This window comes from Euprymna scolopes, chromosome 38 (genome assembly GCF_053919585.1).
Source record: "Euprymna scolopes isolate OS-2025 chromosome 38, ASM5391958v1, whole genome shotgun sequence".
In the NCBI taxonomy this organism is placed as follows: domain Eukaryota; kingdom Metazoa; phylum Mollusca; class Cephalopoda; order Sepiida; family Sepiolidae; genus Euprymna; species Euprymna scolopes.
In genome coordinates, this window is record NC_136519.1 from 60,272,120 (window position 1) to 60,293,880 (window position 21,761).

Sequence of the window (21,761 nt, forward strand, 5' to 3'; positions counted from 1 at the left end):
GGGGGGGGGCTTGTCCCCACGAGGAAGAAAAAAAATTTTTCCCCTTTAGAACAGAATATTTCAGAAAATTCCACTAAATGAAAAACTCTTTTCTTTCAATACTACTTTAGTCCAAGTAAAAAGAAAGGGGGGAAAACATTTCTCTCCTGTTAAAAATTTGCATAAAGTTAGCAGCAAAAAAATTTTCTCTTCATTTGAAAAGTGTCCGACTTTGCGTAAGAATGAACAGTTGACAAGTTACAATTAGAATTGTTTCGCGGTGAATTTGGATCAATATTTTTCTCTTTCTAAGCAACGAAATTACTTTTTACGGCATTAAAAAAATGCGTTTGGTACAGTTCTTTTCAATTTATATATAGAGACGAAAAGATTACTTACAATTGAGTCGAGAGCTTTGCCTTGCCTTCGTTTCTTTTTTTCTTTTTTGTTTTTAGAATTTTGTTTATAGAAAGTAATTGCCAGCCGAATTATTGGCTTGTAAATCCGAAGTTCTTTTGAAGAAAATTAATTTTCTTTTTTCCTTTTTTGTGGAGTTAACCGGTGTGACGGTCGAATCCGTTTGTCGCCAGTTTGTTATGGTGTTAAATGGTAATAAAAACGAAAGGAACACAGGACTCTTAGAAACAAACATGTATTCACATATATTACAGGCAAAGCGGGTTGAGCAATACCATTCCTCAACTGTTGGGCGTTTGCACACGACCTGCTTAGCCGCGTACCAAACTCTGACTCCCGGGCACCGGTACTCGTCACCGGAAGTGACGTCAACAGAGAAGTAACGTCATGAGATAGTGTGGTCAAAAGCTAAGAAAAACAGAAGTCTTACCGTGGGCGTACAGCGTGGGAGGCGTAAGCTATTTTGGCAATGGCCAACGCTGGCTTAAGCAACATGATTAAACCTTTTAATGGCGACGGTGATGTGGCTGTGTGGCTTAAAAACGTGGACCTTGTGGCAAGAATTCAAAAGTTGGACGATGTGGCTGCAGTAATACCACTGTTTCTAGAAGGAGCCGTGCTGGCCCTCTGTTTGGAGCTCAGCGAGCGAGATCAGGGTGACGCGGACGCCATCAAGGGTCGACTGATCGAAGCTTTTGCAAAAAGTTTCAGATCGTCCATGTACATCAGGTGATTCATTTTTTCCTCTGTATTGGAGAACTTGTATCTGGCTTGGCACTTTCTCAGAATACTGTTCAAGAGCATCATGGCTATGATGAACGGTAGTGATGATAGTGAGTCTCCTTGGAAGATGCCTCTTTGTATGTTAATTTCTGTTATGTGTTGTCCATCAGCTGTCAATTTCAGTCCCCAATTCTTTCATTGCATTTTCTATTACGTTGGTGATATTATTATTATTATTATTATTATTATTATTATTATTATTATTATTATTATTATTATTATTATTTGCTCACAAGGAGCTTTCACACAGGTCATCAAATATTTCATTGAAAACAGTCTGTAGTGTTCCTTGGAAGCTGAGTGACAAAAGGTCTCCCCAGATTTTCCAGTACTCTCCACCGCTTTCGATAACATTTGCAAATAGATTTGCATTATCACAACAGCTGCTCGCCATTGATTTCTCGTTGGCAGTGGCCATTGGTCTTTACTGGAATTTGAGTGGCAATAAGGCTCCTCAAGGATCCAATTTTCTTCGCACTTATACAGTGGAGGTCTGGTCAGTGCTCACTCCTCGGTCTGTCCTTCCTCCTTGACTACTTGGCTATTCAGTCTCACTCTTTTTGTGGGGGGAGGCACTGATGTGGTAATGGGGAGATCGATATGGAGGTAGAGAACTTATATGTATGCAACTTCAATGTTTTTGGTTCCATGTAGCGCTTCATATTTTGTCTCCGTAGCAGTTTGTCTGGTTTGCGCTTGTGGTTCGTTTGTGTTAGTCTCCACATTCAAGGGTTTTCCTTAATATTTCAGCTGTTTTCATCATTGTTGTTCGTTGTATTTTTCCAGTCATTCCTCTTATTCCAATTTCTCCCATTCTTTTTTCAAAGTTTTTCGGGATTTTTCACATATAGTTGGCCAACATCACCCTTTGGATGTAGTGCATTGTACATGGTCATGAGTTTCTTGGTCTTCTGATTGAGGTGTTCTTCTTTGGTCCATCCTATGAACGATCCTGAGTATTTTATTAGTGATACTGCCCATGTATTTATACCTTTTATTAGGTTTCTGCTATATAATTTAGTTTCGAGAAGTTTTCTTGTTCTCCTGGGGTATTCTTTTCGAATTCTCTTTTTCATTTATGTGGCTTTGATGATGTTTCTTCCAGAACTCCCAGGTATTTATAGGCGCCTTGCTTTCCTAGTGCCTTCATCTCCGTTTGGTTGGGTAGTTTTATGCCCTCTGTTGTCTCCAGTTTTTCCTTTCTTATCACTAGTATTGCGCACTTTTCCATACCAAACTCCTTTCGTATATCCTCGCTGAAGATCTTGGTAGTGTTTATTAGTGTCTCTAGTTCTTTTTCCGTTCTTGCAAAAAAGTTTCATCAATGGTCGACTGATCGAAGCTTTTGCAAAAAGTTTCAGGTCGTCCATGTGCATTAAGTAGTTCAATTCTTTTCTCTGTGTTAGAGAACTTGTATCCAGTTTGGCACTTTCTTAATATATTTTCAGGGGTGACATGACTATTATAAACAGCAATGCTGATAGTGAATCTCCTTGGAAGATGCCTCTTTGTATGTTAATTTCTGTTAGGTGTTGTCCATCAGCTGTCAATTCCAGTCTCCAAGTTTTCCTTGCGTTTTCTATCACGTTGATGATCCTGCTTGGTATTTTATACATTTTTAAACATTCTATTATCTATGTTTGTTGGATCCTATTGTGCGCCTTTCTGTAGGCAATCTATGCCATGGCTAAATTCTTTCACCTTTCTTTTGCCTCTTTTATGATCTTTTGATCTATGTAGATCAGGTTTTCCTCTCTTTCCTTTCTGGCATCCTTTCTGTTCCTCGGGGAGTAGTCCACGATTATTTAGGAAGTGGTAGATTTGTTCCCTTAGTTGTGCTGTTAATATTTTCCACATAGTGATAGGCCTATAGTTGATGGGAGTGATTCCTTTCTTTGTGTTCTTCTGTATCAGAGTGGTTTTGTCTTTTGTCATCCAATCTAGCACGTATGTTTACTGTATACATCTTCTCATGTTTTGAAATAGTCTTTCGTGTAGTGCTGTGAATTTTTTTGAACCAGTATGCACGAATCCCGCCGTGTCCTGGTGCTCTCCAGTTTGCCATTTTCCCTATGGGTTTCTTTAAGATTTTCTTGCTGATTTCATTCACTGTTCCTTCTTCGATTTGTTAGAGCTCTTCTGTTATTTTTCTATCATTCTCCCCATATCTTACTCCAATAGAGTTTTGTTTCTGTTGGGTTTCGTCGTTCTGTTTTTATTTTTCCTCTGTTCACGTTTTGATAAAATTAGCTTTCATTATTTTCAAATGCCCTGTTTTGCTTACACTGTTCAGATTTGTATTTATATCTTCTTTCTTTTGCTTCTATTTTTTTGGTTCAGATCTTCGTGTTTCTTGTTTAGCCTCTCCCTGTTGGTCACATTTCAATTTTCTCCACGTCGCTTTCCTCCTGTTTATTATTTTGGCTTCTTTTTTTATCTTTGTTGATTTGGGTTTCTAGCCTCATTTCCCATCCAGGTTTTGTCGATCCATTATTCCCTGGGTGTTTTTCTAACTTCATACTTACCATTTTGCGCCTGCCTGGATTAAATAGTTTAAGTCAGTGATTATGATGTGTGAGAGGAGCTTGTTAACTTTGTCTGTTTCCGTTTTTAATTTATTTCGCTCTTGGTCCCTTAATGATGGGAGCTTTGTTTTTTCCTTGTTCATAAATTGTCTTCTTTTTTCTATTTCTTCTCCTTTATCCGTTATCTCTGTTTCATTGTTCTCAATTTCCTCGTTTGTAGCGTCTGGTATTTGTAGCTCAACCGCTTGTGCAGTTTCTTCTTGTGGGACTTCTACACGATTCCAGTGGGGGATCCTTCATGTACATTTTCATTGTTTATTTTCCGTTGTATTTCCGTTAATTCCGGTTTTGAGCGCCAACCTCTCCTGAGTATCAGTTTTGCTTAGTCTGCAATCCTTTGTTCTGTTGTATGGTCGTCACAGGTCCCATTATTATTATTATTATTATTATTAATATTATTATTATTATTATTATTATTATTATTATTATGACATGAATCTCATTATAATAATAATAATAATAATAATAATAATAATAATAATAATAATAATAATAATAATAATAATGTCATGAATCTCATTCTATCTATTTATAAATATGTTTAAATGCGTGCGTTGCAGTCATAGTCGTTGTGGCAAAAAAAAGAAGAAAAAACTAGTGTTGCACTACCAACCGAATGTGAAGAATTGTGAAAAAAGGAGCGCATGATTCCGTGATGTCAGACTTGTGTTAACTATACGAACTATGGGAAAGTAGAAGCGACTTAATGATTTTTTAACCCTTCGTTTATATTTTTCAAACTGCAATTAATAATTAATCTTTGTTATAATTTTTTTAGGTATTAAGATTTACAGTTTAATGATTTATAATATTATAAACATTTGTATATTAAATATTAAATACGGTTTTACAGCTTCCATACTTTTATTCGGTAAAAAGCGACAAACAAAATATGAGGGGGGGGCCTACAAAATACTTAATATTTGTGCAATAATATTTTCAAATCGGTTTTAATCTGGCGATAAAATACCTAACAAAGCTCATTTTTATATGAAAACTTAATATTTAAAAAAAATTAAACACAATTGATAAAAAAATCTATGTTGTAACGGAACATTTTGAAATAATGGAATTTTAATCATTTTAATCTTTTAAAAATTAATTAATTTTAGAAAGTTTCTTTTTCTTGGGAATTCAACTGATTATAGTATATATTAATTAGAAAAAAAAACGTTATTTAAAAACATAATGGTATTATATTTATATCATTTTTTAATTGCAACTTCAGGTAAGTTTTTGTTCAATATGTATATTTTAATTTTTAAAAAATAAATATTTTTTACTTATTTGAACTCTTATGGTTTATAAAAAATAGAAATTTCGATAGATTTATATATATTTTGTTCAAATTTCGAAAAACTTTTTTTAGTGCGTGTTCTCCCACATATTTATGTGGGAGAACACGCACTAAAAAAATGTTTCCCCTCGTATATTTTACGGAAACTGTATGTTATATGTAATTTCATTCTAAAATGGATAAGTATCGAAAATTTCACGAAAATCTGACCATTAGTTGATTTTTGCTAGATTTATTAAACACGGGTATGTTTTCACGTTCGAAATGCTTACTACATGGGAACGTTATTTTAAAGCGCCAATTATGTAAACACGATTTTCGCCTCGCAATTTCATTATTTTCGAACGATGAAAAAAAATTGTTTAATTATTACTAGTTTATTTTGTTCTTCTTCTTAAAAATGGTATAAAAGTTATATTAATAATATTAATTGATAATAAAGTTACATCGTTTTACATATGGGAGGGGGTAATTCTGTGGTGACTTTTGGAGGTGCCTATGAAACAGTCTCAACGTTTAAATCAATAACAAAAACATGCTCCGGACATGTTTTTTTGTTTGTTTGTTTTTTGATTTTTCGCATTTGATGGATCTTTTCATTTCATTTACTCATAAATATGTTAAAAATAAAATATTAATTAATAAGTTTATATAAAAAATAAGGGAAAAGAGGGAGGAGGAAGAAGAAGGAAAAATAGCATGCACTTATTATAATTGGTTATAAATTATTGTTGTTGTTGTTGTTGTTGTTGTTACTACTGATATTATTGTTGTTGTTGTTGTTGTTGTTACTACTATTATTATTGTTATTATTGTTGTTGTTGTTGTTACTACTGATATTATTGTTATTATTGTTGTTGTTGTTGTTGTTGTTACTACTATTATTATTGTTATTATTGTTGTTGTTGTTGTTGTTACTACTGATATTATTGTTATTATTGTTGTTGTTGTTGTTGTTACTACTATTATTATTGTTATTATTGTTGTTGTTGTTGTTACTACTGATATTATTGTTATTATTGTTGTTGTTGTTGTTGTTACTACTATTATTATTGTTATTATTATTGTTGTTGTTGTTGTTACTACTGATATTATTGTTATTATTGTTGTTGTTGTTGTTGTTGTTACTACTATTATTATTGTTATTATTGTTGTTGTTGTTGTTGTTGTTACTACTGATATTATTGTTATTATTGTTGTTGTTGTTGTTGTTACTACTATTATTATTGTTATTATTGTTGTTGTTGTTGTTGTTGTTGTTGTTGTTGTTACTACTGATATTATTGTTATTATTGTTGTTGTTGTTGTTGTTACTACTATTATTATTGTTATTGCTACCGATACTATATATTGCTATTATTATAGTTAATTTTATGTTTGTTGTTGTGGTGGTGGTGGTGGAGAAGAAAGGTCGGGAGGAGATCTTTAACCTTGGTGGGGGACCCTCCTAGAGATGATGTCTCGATAAAGCTATCGGCGGTGGTGTAACCTAAAATTCACCAACCTCATTTATGTGAGAATATCAAATCAAAATATTGAAAATAACGACGTGAATGAGGCTGGAACATCTTGCGATGGTCCCACTGGTCAACAGGGTGGGTTCTCTCGTCATCATACAACTGTTCGAAATTCTGAGGATGCGGCTGGATATAGGGGGAGTGAGAATTGCCAGAGAGAGTCCCAAGACACGAAGGGAGTTGGAACAGGAAATGTCAAAAAACCATGGACGAATGAGGAAAGAAGATACTGTGGGAATGCTTTGTAAGAAGTGGAAGTACCAAATCTGATGTATATATCCGAAAAAAGAGTGGGAATCGAGAGAAGGAGGGGCTAGAAGTGTCGTAGGTTTGGTATCCCAGTTAAAACAAATTAAGAATAACAACCTACTTTCAGTGGTTGCAAAGGAAGAGATTGAAAGGATGGTTAGGAATTAAATGAATAGCGAAAGTAAAATTGATGAAACTAGCTCTGATAAAAGCATTGAGGGTGTGGAAGTGCAGAAGGGAAATGATGTGAGGTGGGAAACTGAGAAGGAATGGAATGTAATGGTTAGGGGAAGTGATGAGAAGGAGTTTGAAGGATTTAAGGCAGACGAGATCACTGACTCTAAGAAAACGGAGCCAGTGGAAGGAGCAGATGTATGGAGAAATGGTGATGAAGTTCGAGCTTTGACTTCTGTAGAAAAAGAAATACTTCAGAAGTTAAGAGAGGTTTTTCTTGGAGACGATATCATAGATATTCCAAACATAAAGAATAGTGATAGGCGGAAGGTGAAAAACGAGGTAAAAATAGTTCCAGGCGTAATTCACAATATCATAAGAAAGAACATATCGATTACGGAACTTAACAGGCTTCTGTATGCAACGTCATACGTTGTTGCGAATCGTCTTGGCTTCATGCAGAAGAAAAAGAGAAATGAAGGATAGAAGACCACACTGGCAGAGGCGGCTGGAAGAAAGTATAAAACGGTGGCAGAAAGACATTGGTAGAATCGAAGAAATAAAAGAGGAGTTAAACTAGGACAGAAAGCCAAGGACAAGCTTGAAAGGAGGTATAAATTGCTGGAAAAGGGAACGATGAACGTTCTAACAATGTTGAAAGAGAAGGTCTACACTGGTGGTATGAAAATTCGGAACTTTGTTGGAAAAAGTGTTGCGTTTCGGCAGAACAACCTTTTCCAGAACAATCTCTGCTGTATAAAGAATTAAATGGTAGTAAACAGGCAGGAAACAACAACACTCCAAATGCAAAAGATGCTAGGAAGTTCTGGAGTGAGATTTGGTCTGTCAAAGGGCGACATAGTGAGAAGGCTAGTTGGTTGGGAGAGGTCAGAGCAAAGCTATCAGAAAGGCAGCAGATGGAGAAGGTTGATATAACCATTGATAACGTGAAGGATGACATACAAAGGATGACAAACTGGAAGGCACCTGGTCCAGATGGAGTGATGGGCTTCTGGTTTAAACAGTTCCAATGCCTTTATTCATCTATAGCTGCTGCCCTGCAAAGGGTCATAGAGTCTGGAGATGTCCCTGATTGGCTTGGTCATGACCTAAAACTATATCCGATGGTGAGGCCCCAGCTTGTGGGCCTTGGGGAGTGTGGAGCTACCCTTTAATTGCCATTGCTCTCAGGTCCACTCTGACCCGGAGTGGTAGTACCTGTTAGGGTCCCAACTATGGGTTAAATAGAATCCGACTTAAAAAAACAAATATACTCCTTAAAAAAATCGTTCCTCAAAATCACTAGATTCAGCATTAAATAACCTGCAAATGGTTGATATGCCGTAAAACAAAAACCACCAACCCACCTGGTTGGCTTGTTAAGAGAAGGACGACACTGATTTGGAAAGATTCTGTAAAGGGAACAGCTGCCACTAATGTGGAAGCTGTTAACTGGAATCTTTGCAGAAAATGTTTATGGACATCTTTTGAGTAATGGTGTTTTCCCTGATGAACAGAAAGGGTGTTGGAAAGGCTCGAAGGGTACAAAGGAGCAACTAATGATTGATAAGGCAGTAAGCAGGGCGCAAAGAGGAAGAAGAGGAATCTGAATGTAACATGGATTGATTACAGAAAGGCTTATGACATGGTTCCTCATTCATGGATCCATGAAACAATGTCGATGATGAAGGTTGCTGGGAATGTGATAGGGCTTTTGGAGACAAGTATGGCTAAATGGAAAACGGTGCTGACAGCAAACAGAGATGTGCTGGGACAGGTTGGCAATAAACGTGGAATATTCCAAGAAGATTCGTTATCTCCACTTCTTTTTGTAATGATAATGATGCCACTGAGCATCCTCTTGAAGAGAGAGAGGCTGGGGTATAATCTTAGATCTGGTGGCAGCGCCTCGATCATCTACTATTTATAGATGATTTGAAGATATTCGGTAGAAATGAAAAGGAAATGGAGAGACTGATAGAACTCATAGGGACATACTCGGAAGACATTGGGATGGAGTTTGGGATTAGGAAATGTGCGGTGCTGGTGATGAAAAGGGGGGTAAAGGTTCATTCGAATGGAATCGTGCTGCCAAATGGAGAAATCATGAAAGAAACAGAAGATACAGGGTATAAGTATTTGGGAGTGCTGGAGAGTGTAGGCATCATGAACAGAGAGATGAAAGAGAAAGTTAGGAAGGAGTATCCTAGAAGAGTGAAACTAATTGTGAAGTCAGAATTGTATGGAGGAAACCTAATGAAAGAGGTGAATGCATGGGCAGTCAGTGTTTTGATATACAGTGCAGGAATTTTAGAATGGTCTGACAAGGATTTGCATGCAATGGATATCAAAATAAGGAAAGTTTTAGCAATGTTTCGTATATTCCACATTTGAAGTAGCATATCGAGGCTGTATCAAAAGAGGAAAGATGATGGGAGAGGATTGAAAAGTGTAAATGTTAGAACTGAGAAGATGTTGTTGAAGGAGCATGTGGTGCTTGATGGAGTTAGAACAAGTGAGGATGGCAATGTAGACGTATGGTGGGATAAAAGTGTCATAACGACCAATTGGAAGATAATCGTCTGGATTTGGTCGTCATTGACAAAGTCTCCAAAAACTGGCAAATTGTAAACTTCTCAGTATCCTGGAACAGGAATGTGAGAGAGAAGGAGAACGAGAAGTGGAGTAATTATGCTCCATTGGCCTTGGAGAGAAGGCGTTTACACGGTGTTAAAACACAAATAATCCTGGTCGTAGTTGGTATGCTAGGAGAGTATCAAGTCGTCTGGAAGGATAATTGAAAAAACTATGAATCCCCAGTGTTTTAGGCGGCCTTCAGGCCTCTGCCATTGTAGGTACCACCAACATCCTTAGGAAAATCTTTGATCTTTGAAGCTTCTGGTTTTGGAGCCGGGATTGAGGGAAATCCTCTGGAAATGAATCCCATCCCTTTTCAGAGAGACGTTGATAAACGAAATCAGAATTATTATTATTATTATTATTATTATTATTATTATTATTATTATTATTATGTGACAAAGACTGTGGACCAGACAAACGGCAAACAAGATGCTATCAGTTTTCTTGGGTGGTCTTTTAACATGAATTCAGAAGATTCTCATTGTTGAATCTAACAGTGATGGTGATGGTGATGATGATAAAAAGAATAAATCTGTTTTCTTAACAGATAATCAAAATGATCCCCCCTGCAAGCTGGACCTCAGTTGGGATCATCAAATGAAGCAGATTGTGAATCTGTGGGAAAATGCCGCTTGAGTTTTATTTGACCACCAGGAAATGAAGTAGGTAAACTGTCGAGTGGTTTTAATTATTGGATTGACCGTGAAATCACTTTGGAAATAGGGTTAACTATGATGACTGATTCACTTTACCTTATACATATGGTCTTTGGGAAACCCCTCCCACGAGTAATGGTAAAGGGCACAGAGAGAGAAATAGAGACAGAGAGGGAGAGAGAGACAGACAGATAGAGGCAGAGACGGAAAGAGAGAAAGAAAAACAAAGCCCCAAATAGAAAGGGGGAAAAACTAGAAGTTATCGAGATAATATAAAGAAATGTTGGGGAGAGTTCGTTGGTGAGAAAAGTTTGTTGACAATCCGGCCATCGGGCATCATGCCCGATGGCCGGATTGTCAACAAACTTTTCTGGGTCAAAAGAATTCATTTAAACCATTATAATCCTGCACCCAGAAGTCAGTCTGATTTACCAAGCTTATAAAGGCTCTTAGCTCATGTCCTTACTGAGACTATACCTGTAACAACATTGAATAATTAATGTTACTAAAAACTGCCTTTGTGATTTCTTTTGTTGTTTGCCTGTGGTTGTGAAATAGATTCTTTCCTAGACCGATATTAAGGTCCTAACTACTAGACGAAGAAAAGATGAAGACAAAGATAAAAACTAGATGATCAAGCCACGGCAAGGAGTTATGAATAAGTCTTTGCCAGTTTAAAAACTTTTAATTCACAAGGAGTTGAAGATTTAAATGTTCTCAAAAGCTTTTGAAAAGTTTTGAAGAAGATTAAAAGTCGTTGGAAACTTGAAGTGTGGGGAAAATAAAAACGAACATACAAACAGCCTACCTGTAAAGCGCCCACGTGTCTGTCTGTCATGCGCGTTAGACAGGAAAAAGAAAAACCAAGATGGCGTCTGTGATATTTAACAAAAAACGGTCTCTTGTGATCTCGTGAGATTCACGTGGGTGAATGTAATATAAAGCAAGTCGCTTGGATGAGTGGAGAAGTTTTTTTTCGCCATACAGACGGTTTTTCAGTGCATTGGAACGAGTGAAGGAGGTTCCAGTTCAACAAGCTATTTTCGGCGTGATGACAGGATTTGATCCTAAGCTGATTTCATTGTTTCATGGCAGTAGCCCTGAGCAGTCAGTACAGGAATAGGTGGAAAAGGCAGAATTGATATGCCAGCTCACTGGTGTGAAGCGTCTGGAATGCGTGGTCCCAATGCGCCTCGCTGGGGCGTATATGCTGTATACCAGCAGCTAAGGGACGAAAAGAAGGCAAATTTCACCTGCATCAAAAACGCCCTCTACACAGCGTTTGCACTAGATCCGGTTGCTGCATGGAAGGAGTTTACGACACGCAAGTTACATTCCAGGGAGATGGCTGATGTTTATCTGGCAAAACTTGCGGTCCTGTTTGGAGGACTGTCAGATAAAGTCCTGGTGTGTGCATTTATTGCAGGATTGCCCGCTGGTGTGGAGGATCTTCTCTGAGCCTAGTGAGCTTCAATGCTACAAGTGTAAAAACCGGGGACACCTGGCTCGTGCCTGTCCAGGAAATGGGCAAGGGGAGGAAGTTACAGTGCCAGTCTTCTCTTCAGATCATCACTGAACAAGGCGCTGAATGCCTCGCCCTTGAAGATACTGGGTGCACCCAGACCCTGGTGCATAAGGCATGTTGCAACACTTTGTACAGGTATTTGATTCTGGTGCTAACCGTGGGGGGGGAGATTCTCTGGCTATTTGCAGGGTGAGCGTCATTAGCACAAGCATCGGCGATGGGCTTGCAGTAGCAAGCCCTGGTGGTGGATGGGGAGCTGCTTAGGTACCACCTACTTCTAGGAATGGATTTGATTACACAGCTGGGTGGAATCACTGTGGACTACACCAGCAATTACCCTGGACAAACTTGATTTTCATACAATAACGCGTGGACGGCATCTTGAAAGTGGGCTGGCGATCAACCCTTATCGAACCGACTATCAGAGTACCCCCCTCCAATGAGACTAAGGAGGTAGTATGAAGAGAAACTGCAGACTTGGATCAACAATGGTTGGCTGCTTCCATAACCCGAGGATGAGCTTGGGCTCCCCAAGGACTGATTCCCCTGATGGTTGTCTTACAAGATAGCAAACAGAAGGTTCGACCTGTCATGGACTCCAATGAGCTTAATGAACATATCGACCCATACACGGCAGAGGCGGATGTTTGTGCATTCAAATTAAGGGAGTGGCGGCAGCAAGGGTCGGACGTGGCAATTCTGGACCTGCGCAGTGCCTACCTGCAGATATCCATTGAAAAAGCACTGTGGCCATTTCAAACTGTGAAAATTAAAGAAACTCGCTATTGTCTGACCAGGTTAGGGTTCAGTCTCAACGTGGCTTCAGGCATTATGACAGCAATTATGCACGCAATCAGACAACATTTGTAAATGAGAGCCTCCTGTCTGCCCATTCAGTCAAAGAGCACTTCGAAAACTTCAGACTGACATGCAAGGAACCCAAGTGTCTGCAAGACAGAGCAAAAGTGCTTGGCTTGCACGTGAGCGGTAGCAAGGAGGTGCTCTATTGTAGGAGAGGTGGTGCCGTTCCAGAAGTCCCATCCAATATCACTCATCGGAGCGTTTTTTTCTGTTTGTGGCAAGCTGGTGGGCCACTTCCCCGTGTGTGGTTGGCTCAGAGTGGCAGTGGTGGCCATAAAACATCGGGCCACATCCGTATCATTGGGTTGGGATGATAAAGTGCATGACAGAAACTGTGGCCAGGGTGACTGTGTGAGAAAACTGGTGCGTTAACGGGAACGAGTTCATGGTCTGGGTGGACGCTAGTTCACTAGCCCTTGGAGTTGCCTTTGTGGTTGATGATAACATTATCAAAGATGCCTGTTGGCTTCGTCCAGAGAAGGATTCTAGGCACATAAACCTGGCCGAACTTGATGCCACATTGAAAGTAGTTACCCTAGCGCTTCAGTGGCAAGCCAGAGTACTCCATATTATCACAGAATCTGTGTGCACTCATCGGTGGATAACCAATGCATTGACTGGAAGAGCACGGCTAACCACACGGGCAGCGAGTGAGATGTTGATACGAATCTGGTCAATACAATCAAAGAGTACAACCTGGGCGTAGACGTAACATTGATCAGGTCTGCAAGTAACAGAGCAGATGCACTGACATGAGTACCACAATGGTGGCTGCTGGCTGATACCCGAGGAGGTTCTGAGATTCTGCAACAGCCTTGTGCAATGTGGATATCCAAGGGTTAAGCAAACAAAATTTTGCCAAAATCGATGACCCAGAAGTAAGAAAGGCAGATGTCAAGAGGGTAGTGGAAAGATACCAGGCATGTCAATCAATCGACCTGGCTCCAATACAGTGGAAAAAAAGGGCAATTAGGAGTGGGCTTCATATTACACATTACGTTGGCAATCACTTCCTCACCCTCATCGATTGTGGACCTACATGCTTCGCAGTCTGGAGACCACTCGGGCACCTGGACTCCACTTACATTATTCGCCAGCTGTCATCTGTGTTCCTTGAAAGAGGCGCCCCGAAGAGGTGCTGATGGACAATGACCCAGCCTTCTGCAGCCGGCAGGTCAAGCAGTTCCTGAAGGAGTAGGGAGTGCGGCTAAGACTGCGCTGTGCTTATGTGCCATCTGGCAATGGTATTGCTGAGAGGATCCATCGTAGCATCAAAAGAATTGCAGCCAGGAAGCAGTACACCGTCGCAGAAGTCGTATATTGGTACAACATCACACCAAAGGATGGCGTCTCTCCAGGAACAGTGTCTGCCAACACAATTTAACAATACTGAGTCGGAGAAAAGGGAATCTACCCCAACAGAGAAGTCGCCAACGAGGAAGGATAGGGGTCGTATGCACCAGGGGATCCTGTTTGATTGAAGCCAGTGCACTAATAGATATACACGAGGCCTAGTCACCGATATGGTGAGTCAGCAGTCAGTCATGGTTGACAGTGTGCCCTGCTATGTTAGAGACCTGTGGCCAGCGACACAGGTGCAACCACCACTGAACGAAGGCAACGATTCTGAGTCTGAGGCCAGTGGGGCATCGCTCTGGTTTGTACCATCTTCATCCTCATCAAGCAGCGAATCTGATATTAGTAGCCTCTCAGTGTTCTTCAACCCCAGACTGCGGATGAGAGTGCAAATGAACAAGAGGCCTACACAGTCCCTCTTCGAAGAAGCACCTGCCGGAAGAGAGCGCCACCCTGCCATTTCTGTGATCATGAGATCAGGGGGGATGTGGGGAAAATAGAAACGAACATTCAAACGGCCTACCTGTAAAGTTCCCACGTGTCTGCCTGTCATGCACGTTGGACAGCAAAAAGAAAAATCAAGATGGCGTCTGCGATATTTAACAGAAACGGTTTCTTGTGATCTTGTGAGATTCACGTGGGTGAATTTAATATAAAGTAGGTCGCTTGGAGGAGTGAGGAAGTTTTTTGGGGTTTTTTTCGCTGTACAACGAATGAAGGAGATTCCAGTTCTACATGAAGGATCCAGATGCAAAGTTATTGAATTTTATTTGTTTTTTTTTTAAATGTAACCCCAAGCCGTCGGGAGTGGGGTTACCTTTAAGGTGCAGCCCAGCTCTGCGACAGGCGACGCAACCCATAGGATTGACTCACAGCATTATGATGCTGTGAGTCAAGATATCACATCTCTATGAGATGTCCACGAGTGAGTTACCAAGAAAACTTTTTTTTTCATTAACGTGGAACTCTGTTTTATTTTTGTGTGTTTTTGGACAAATCGACAAAGAAAGAGAAGAAAAGAACAATTGAAAAAAATAAGAATTATCAAGAAAGATTCAAATTGCTGGACATTAATAGAACTTTGAGAGCATAGCTAAATCTTGCAGTTCAAGCTAGCTCGTCACATCAAGTGCATAATATGTGATAAGACGTCGATGAAACGATAGGGAAAGACGGCAGCAGCGGCAGCGAGAAAGGTAGGATACACCTTGGTTCTTATTGTTGTCGCTCATATTTATTAAGGTGCGTGTTGTCAGTGTCGGTTCTTGGGTAAGTTTGCGTTAGGGAATGTTTTGTTTTAAGAAACAGGAGAGCACAGAGGCAGTAAAGTTTGGAAAAAGAGAGAAAATAAATAAAAAGAAATACGGATAATCATAGAGAAAATAAGGGCAAATGATCTGGACGGGGTGGGGATGAAGAAGATGGTGCACGGATTGTTAGAGATGGTCCTATTGACCCCTGTGAGGTATGCACATGGTTCGTTTATGCGAGGTGCGCTAACAGCCATATGCGTCTCAGACTCGAGCGGCATAAAACTAGGATGAAGATGGCGCTGGCGAGGACACATTTAAAAGTTGTCCGAAAATCGTACCATTATAATGAAAAAAAAAAACGGGAAGAGTAGGAGTCCTCGATGAAAGAGAGGAGATATGAATTGACAAGTGAAGGTAAATCCTGAGAGTAAAGCAGAGGCTCTATATGAACCCACCATGCGTGTGAACGAGAGAAGGAATCTGCAACGCACAAGTTCCTCGAGCGTCAACATTTAGGTTTCAGTAGACATGCGAAAGAGAAGAGGCGGGAGAAACGGTTTAAAACATGAGTGCCAGTTATTCAGTCAAACCTTGATTTAAATTTAACATTAAAAGCAATTAACTGTCGACTTTTTTTTAATCTTCCATATTCCTTTGAGCTCTCTGGCCAGTTCAGTGTATTTGCTCCGCTTCTCTGTCTCCTTGATCTTCACTCTGTGGTCTACTGGGACAGCAAAATTACAATCTGACAGGTCTTTTATTTCTTGTTAACTAGTATGACATCTGGTCGTTTTGCTTGGATGGATTTATCCGTTTGTGTATCCATGTCCTATAGGAGTTTATGACTTGCTGCCGGTTTGTGCTTGTACCAGTTGTTTGGATGTTCAAGATTCAGTTGTCTGCATAATTGCCTTCCCCACCTGATCGTGTCTATTCTTATACTCTTTTTGGGCTAGTTTGCTGCATTCGCTTATTATGCGTTTTATAGTTTCGTCTCTTTGTCTGCAGAATCTGCATTTGCTGTTTTATTGTGTCTTGTCGATCCTTGCTTTTATGTGGTTGGTTCTAATCTCGTTATGTTGTGCCGCTGTTATCAGGGATTCAGTTTCTTTGTTAATGTTTATTATTATTATTATTATTATTATTATTATTATTATTATTATTATGTTTTCCAGAGTCGTTTACCGGAAGTGCTGTCACCTTCTACGGTACAGGCACCCTACTATTATCCTATGAGCCTCGAGGGAGTAGCCAAATCAATTCACAGAGATAAATGGTGAGTAAACAAATTTGAACTGGGCGTAACAATAGGAAATGAAAGCACCTAACCATAAGATATGAGGCTATGTAACGATGTAATGCTGAAATTACGATCTATGTAATCCTAAAATTTTGAAATGTATTGAAATATAATATTTAAGGGTATAACAAATAATAATAATAATAATAATAATAATAATAATAATAATAATAATAGATTTTTCAACATTTTTTAGAGTATGTATGAATGCTACGTACTTGTATGTAACGATTTGTGTAACAATAATTTGTAAGAGTAGGTAATCTTGTAACAACGCTAATACCTGTATGTAATGAAAACCTATCAGTGTTTTCATAATTACATTTAAGAGAATGCAACGATGCTATTTGATTGTGTATATTGATAAGATATGACGTCATGCAACGATATATGTGTGTGCAAGTAACGATAATGTAAAGATGTATGTAACAACACTGTTGGGGTATGCAACGTTATAGTTACACTAATATACGTTATTACGAATATAAATTTTGTGTGCATGTATCGACATATGTAACGGTAGTATTTCAGGTTATTCAATATTGCTTGTAACAATATATGTTTACGGTAGTATTTGAGTATATGTAACGGTAGAATTTTATATGTGCTGATCATATTTGTATATAAGTATATATGTAACGCTAATTATCGAGTGTCTGTTAAGATGTGTGAGAGTATGTAACGATCTATGGAACGAAAAATCAAAACTATGTAACAATAATTTAATATATGAGAATATATAACAATAATCTAACGCTAATATTTCAGACTACGTGACGACATATGTAACAGATAATATTAGAGTGTGTACCAATGTATGTAACGATAATCTTAGATTATGTAAAGATATATTTTATCATAATGTTTTAATATTAATATTAGAAGATATGTAACGATAACGGTAATAGTATGTAAAGATAACACTCGCGTATGTAATCGTGTATCTAACGAAAAGAATTTATGATGTAACAGGACAACATTTGAGTATGAAACGACGTATGTAACATCTATATTTTTAAGTATGTAACGTTAAATCTGAGAGTATATGAAGCCAATATTTAAGAGAGTGCAACACTCATATTTGAGAGAATCTAACATTAATATTTAAGGTATGAACCAGCTAGATATGTGAGTATATCAAGTTATGATAGCATGTAACGCTCATATTTGAGAGTATGGAATGCTAAGCATTGACAGTATTTAGTTCTCATATTTCGAAAATATAATGTTCCTATTCAATAGTATAGCACTGTAATATTTGTGAATATATAATGCTAATATTCGAGAGTATGTAATGCTAAAATGTCCGACATGTAACGCTTTGTACTTAAGGCATCGAACACTATTATTTTATAGTTTATAATTCTAACATTTTGTGTAAATAATGTTACAATGTAAGCGTATGTACGGCGTAGAACTGAGAATAAATGATGCTAAAATTTGTTAAAACAAATATTTGAGAATACTTAGCAAACAATATGTATCGCATAGATTTAAAAGTACATAATGCCAATGTTTGCGACTATTTAATAACAGTATTTCATTGTATGTAAATTTAATATTTGGGGGTATTATATGGTCAGAAGTGTTAGTGCTAATTGACACTAAAATTTCCAACTTTATATTTTCGAAATACTAGAACTAAATACGGATTTTTTCTAAAATGTTTTTATAAACTTCTCAATCTGACGAATCCAAATTTTCCTGTTATGTTCATGCCATGTTTCATATTGATCGACATGTCATCCACAATGGCGACAGATTTTATTATGTAGTTATTTTTATTATTGTCCATAATTTTTCCGGGGACAACGGATGTGGACATAACATAATCCTATCTACCCCATTTGGGGCGATGGCCCTCGGAAAGAAACAAACATATAACGGAAAACTTTCACGGACTACTAAACACAGGGACAACATATACACACTGTTAACTATAAACTTTCGAGCACAAGAAAGTATATACACGTTCCCACTTACAAACACACCAAACATGTACGTGCATATTATATTTGTAAACACGTAAATGTAAGCGGTGTCAGTTGAAATAAACATGCCTGGTCAATTTATTCCAAACACCTTTATTTTATCAGAACATTCTTGGACTCTTTGATCTCCTACTCTTTGTAAACTCTTCATATTTCCTTGTTGATGTTGTTAATAAAAAAATGTATTGATTTGTCATTCATTCGTATCGTATTGCCAACAGTCGGAAGAGTTGCATAGAAGCAGATGACATTTAAATCGTAGACAAACTTCAATGATTTTTTTTCTTTTCAGGAAAGAAATTCGTTACAGAATACAAGATGTAATATCGAAGCAAATCTCACCTTCGTTTAAAAAGCTAAAAAGGTTTATAGAAGAGGTAAGTTGTAAGTTTTCCTTCAATTCTTCTCGAATGGTATTATATGTAATCAAAGAGATCCACAGTATTCTTAACAAACGATTATGCGTTTAAATATATGTTTAGAATTTATTTTATACAGACATTTCTGGCTACATGTGTGCAGACATGTTTCAGCGAAAGCTTAAAACCGGCTGAAGTCTCGTCATGCCAAATAGCCAATGGAATTCATTGAATATTTTGTTTTGGCGAAGTTTCAGCCTATCTTATGACTGTTGCTGAAACATGTAGAAAGAAACGTTTTTGTTTACATTAAATAAATATAAAGTTCAACTCATGAGACTTAGCACGATATATATATATATATATATATATATATATATATATATATATATATATATATATATAATTTGAGAACAGCTTGATCAACCGAATCAAAAAAATAAAATTTAAGAAACCCAACAAGCACCCTAACCCAATAGTTAATAAAATAAACGACTTCACGTGTAAGGTTAAAAATAAAACAGAACTCTTCGTATTTGCGGATAAAGCTAAAAACTATTACAATTGAACTACCAGGCATATGAAGTGTAATACTCACCAGAGTAGCAAGCGTCCGCGTATTTGTGCATTGGGTAGATATGCGTGCGAGCGGTGGCGTGATGGAGGATGGGTGGATTTGCCGCAGGGAAGTGTCGGGTGGGAAAAGAGAAAAAAAGATGGCGCCTGGTGTTTTATAAACTGTGATCTCGCGATCTCGCGAGATCACGAGAAAACAGAAGACAGATATGCAAATGAGACTGGATGAAAAACTGCATAAAAAGCAAGCTTAAGTGAGAGGAAGGAAGTGTCGTTTACAGTCACGAGGTTATCGTGTTACTATTGCGAGCGTTGGTGACGATTGAAGTTGAATTCAATACATGAAGCCTTAATATACAAAGAACTAAAAAAAAAACCCACAAACTCAGTACAAACCATCAATGACGAAGCAAAATGTCTGCTTACTAGCATGAACTTAAATGACCACACAGAAATATTCACTCCAAGATTTTCTTTAAAGGACCATAACCCTTACTTTACAAGTAACCCATCTACCAGACTAATTTGCCCTTCCAAATCAAATCAAGGCAAAATAAGTAAAAATCAATCCTAGACAGAATCATACCAAATATAAATAAGAAAATACGCTTCGCCTTGTGGCAATCATCAGACAATGTTATAGATTGGTTCCTAAATCTAAAAATAAAAAAAAACAAATTTAGATTAAAATTCATAACATTTATCCTAGATAATTATTACCAATCAATCTTCCTAATCCTATTAAATAAGGCGCTCATCCCAGCAAAACACAATTCAGACCTTTCCGAATGAGAAATTAGACTAAATTTTACTTGCAGGAAAGACTCTAATACAATTTGATAGCAAACTCTGAACTAGAAAAGACACCCGAATTACTTTGATATAGTGATAGGTTAATCGGCATCTGCCCAGGTGACAGGTTTGGTTGGAATCTTCTTAATGAATAGCAATTTACAAGGAGATCTATACAGGAATGATGGTCTATTAGTAACTGGAGCAAGACCCAGGATGTATAATAGTACCTTATTTAACTAAAAGAATTCTTTAGCAATTATGGACTTAGCATAACAATAGAAAAATAAAAATACATCAAACTTCTTAGACGTAGCTTTAACCTAAAGGAAGGATCGTACTGCTCTTACCATAAGCCACATTTGTCACAACACTATGTCCACAGATTCTCTAATCCCCCCAGATCCGTCATTAAAGCAATCCCAGTGTCCAAAAGAATCTCCAACCTCTCTGCAAATGATAACATAGTGTGAAAAACAATACCCTAAGCAATTTTCAAAATAATAGAAAATTCATTCTAACACCCTCACAAATACAGTACGATCCTAAACCAAAATTCCATCAAAATATCCTTTTCAACTATGCCTAATATAGCACAAACTATTATAAATGCTAGTAATAAAAAATAGTATGAGCACAGTAAATAATTAGCAGCACCCCAAACCCAGCATGAAATGTAACTGCAACGACCAGAAAACTGCCCACTAGAGAATGACTGTGTACATTCATACGTTATTTACTCATGTACAGTATGTACTTAACATCACCTATTAAATCACGACAGCCAACACCTTGACTGCTCAAACCCATAGAATCAGAAATACCAAAAATACACATAATTTAATAAATAACAGCATACTCACCGAACAACTAATCTAGCAAGCGATAGGAACAGATCTAAGCCGCACATCGAACAACCTTCTGAACCTCTAAACTCAATTAATCTCCCCATAAACGGAGAACCCCCTAACATACTACAATCCAACCCCAAAATACGTACATGCATAGGATTATCCTCCTTCCTGATAAAAAAACAGAATCTCTAACCACTTACAGTCGTTTCTCCTAAGACAAAAACAATCCTATCCAACTTAGTAAGAAACCTGAATGAAAATAACATAAACTTCTAATTAAAATGGAAAATATAAAGAAAATCTAAATCATACAATCCAGGTTCAAAATAGTGCCTACTTTACAATGCAGAAGCGACAGAGATTATAACAGCACCGAAAAAAATTATATATTCTCAACTTTAAACCAGAGATAACTTGCAGTTGCAAAAAGAAAATTTAAATGCAGAAGCACCCAAAATTCGACCGATAAACCACCACCAGACCAGGACTAACATCTATAACCTCTAAGGCTAGCCCTCTAACTTAAACCAAACCTGCTCCCGAATTACAACTTTCCCCAACACACAAAAAAAAGTTATTTAACCTCCCCACATGAAA

The 21,761-nt window shown here is 37.8% G+C and overlaps 1 protein-coding gene across 3 annotated transcripts in view; it reads left to right on the forward strand.

Moving 5' to 3' along the window:
- LOC145263165 (uncharacterized) overlaps positions 1 to 21,761 on the forward strand; it is a 1,002,407-nt gene that overhangs the window by 738,274 nt on the left and 242,372 nt on the right. For all 3 annotated transcript variants that reach the window (XM_080120191.1, XM_080120190.1, XM_080120192.1), the window contains 2 exons: positions 16,468 to 16,568; positions 18,876 to 18,960. In XM_080120191.1, coding sequence (XP_079976317.1) covers positions 16,468 to 16,568; positions 18,876 to 18,960 — 186 coding nt within the window. The remainder of the gene's footprint in view (positions 1 to 16,467; positions 16,569 to 18,875; positions 18,961 to 21,761) is intronic.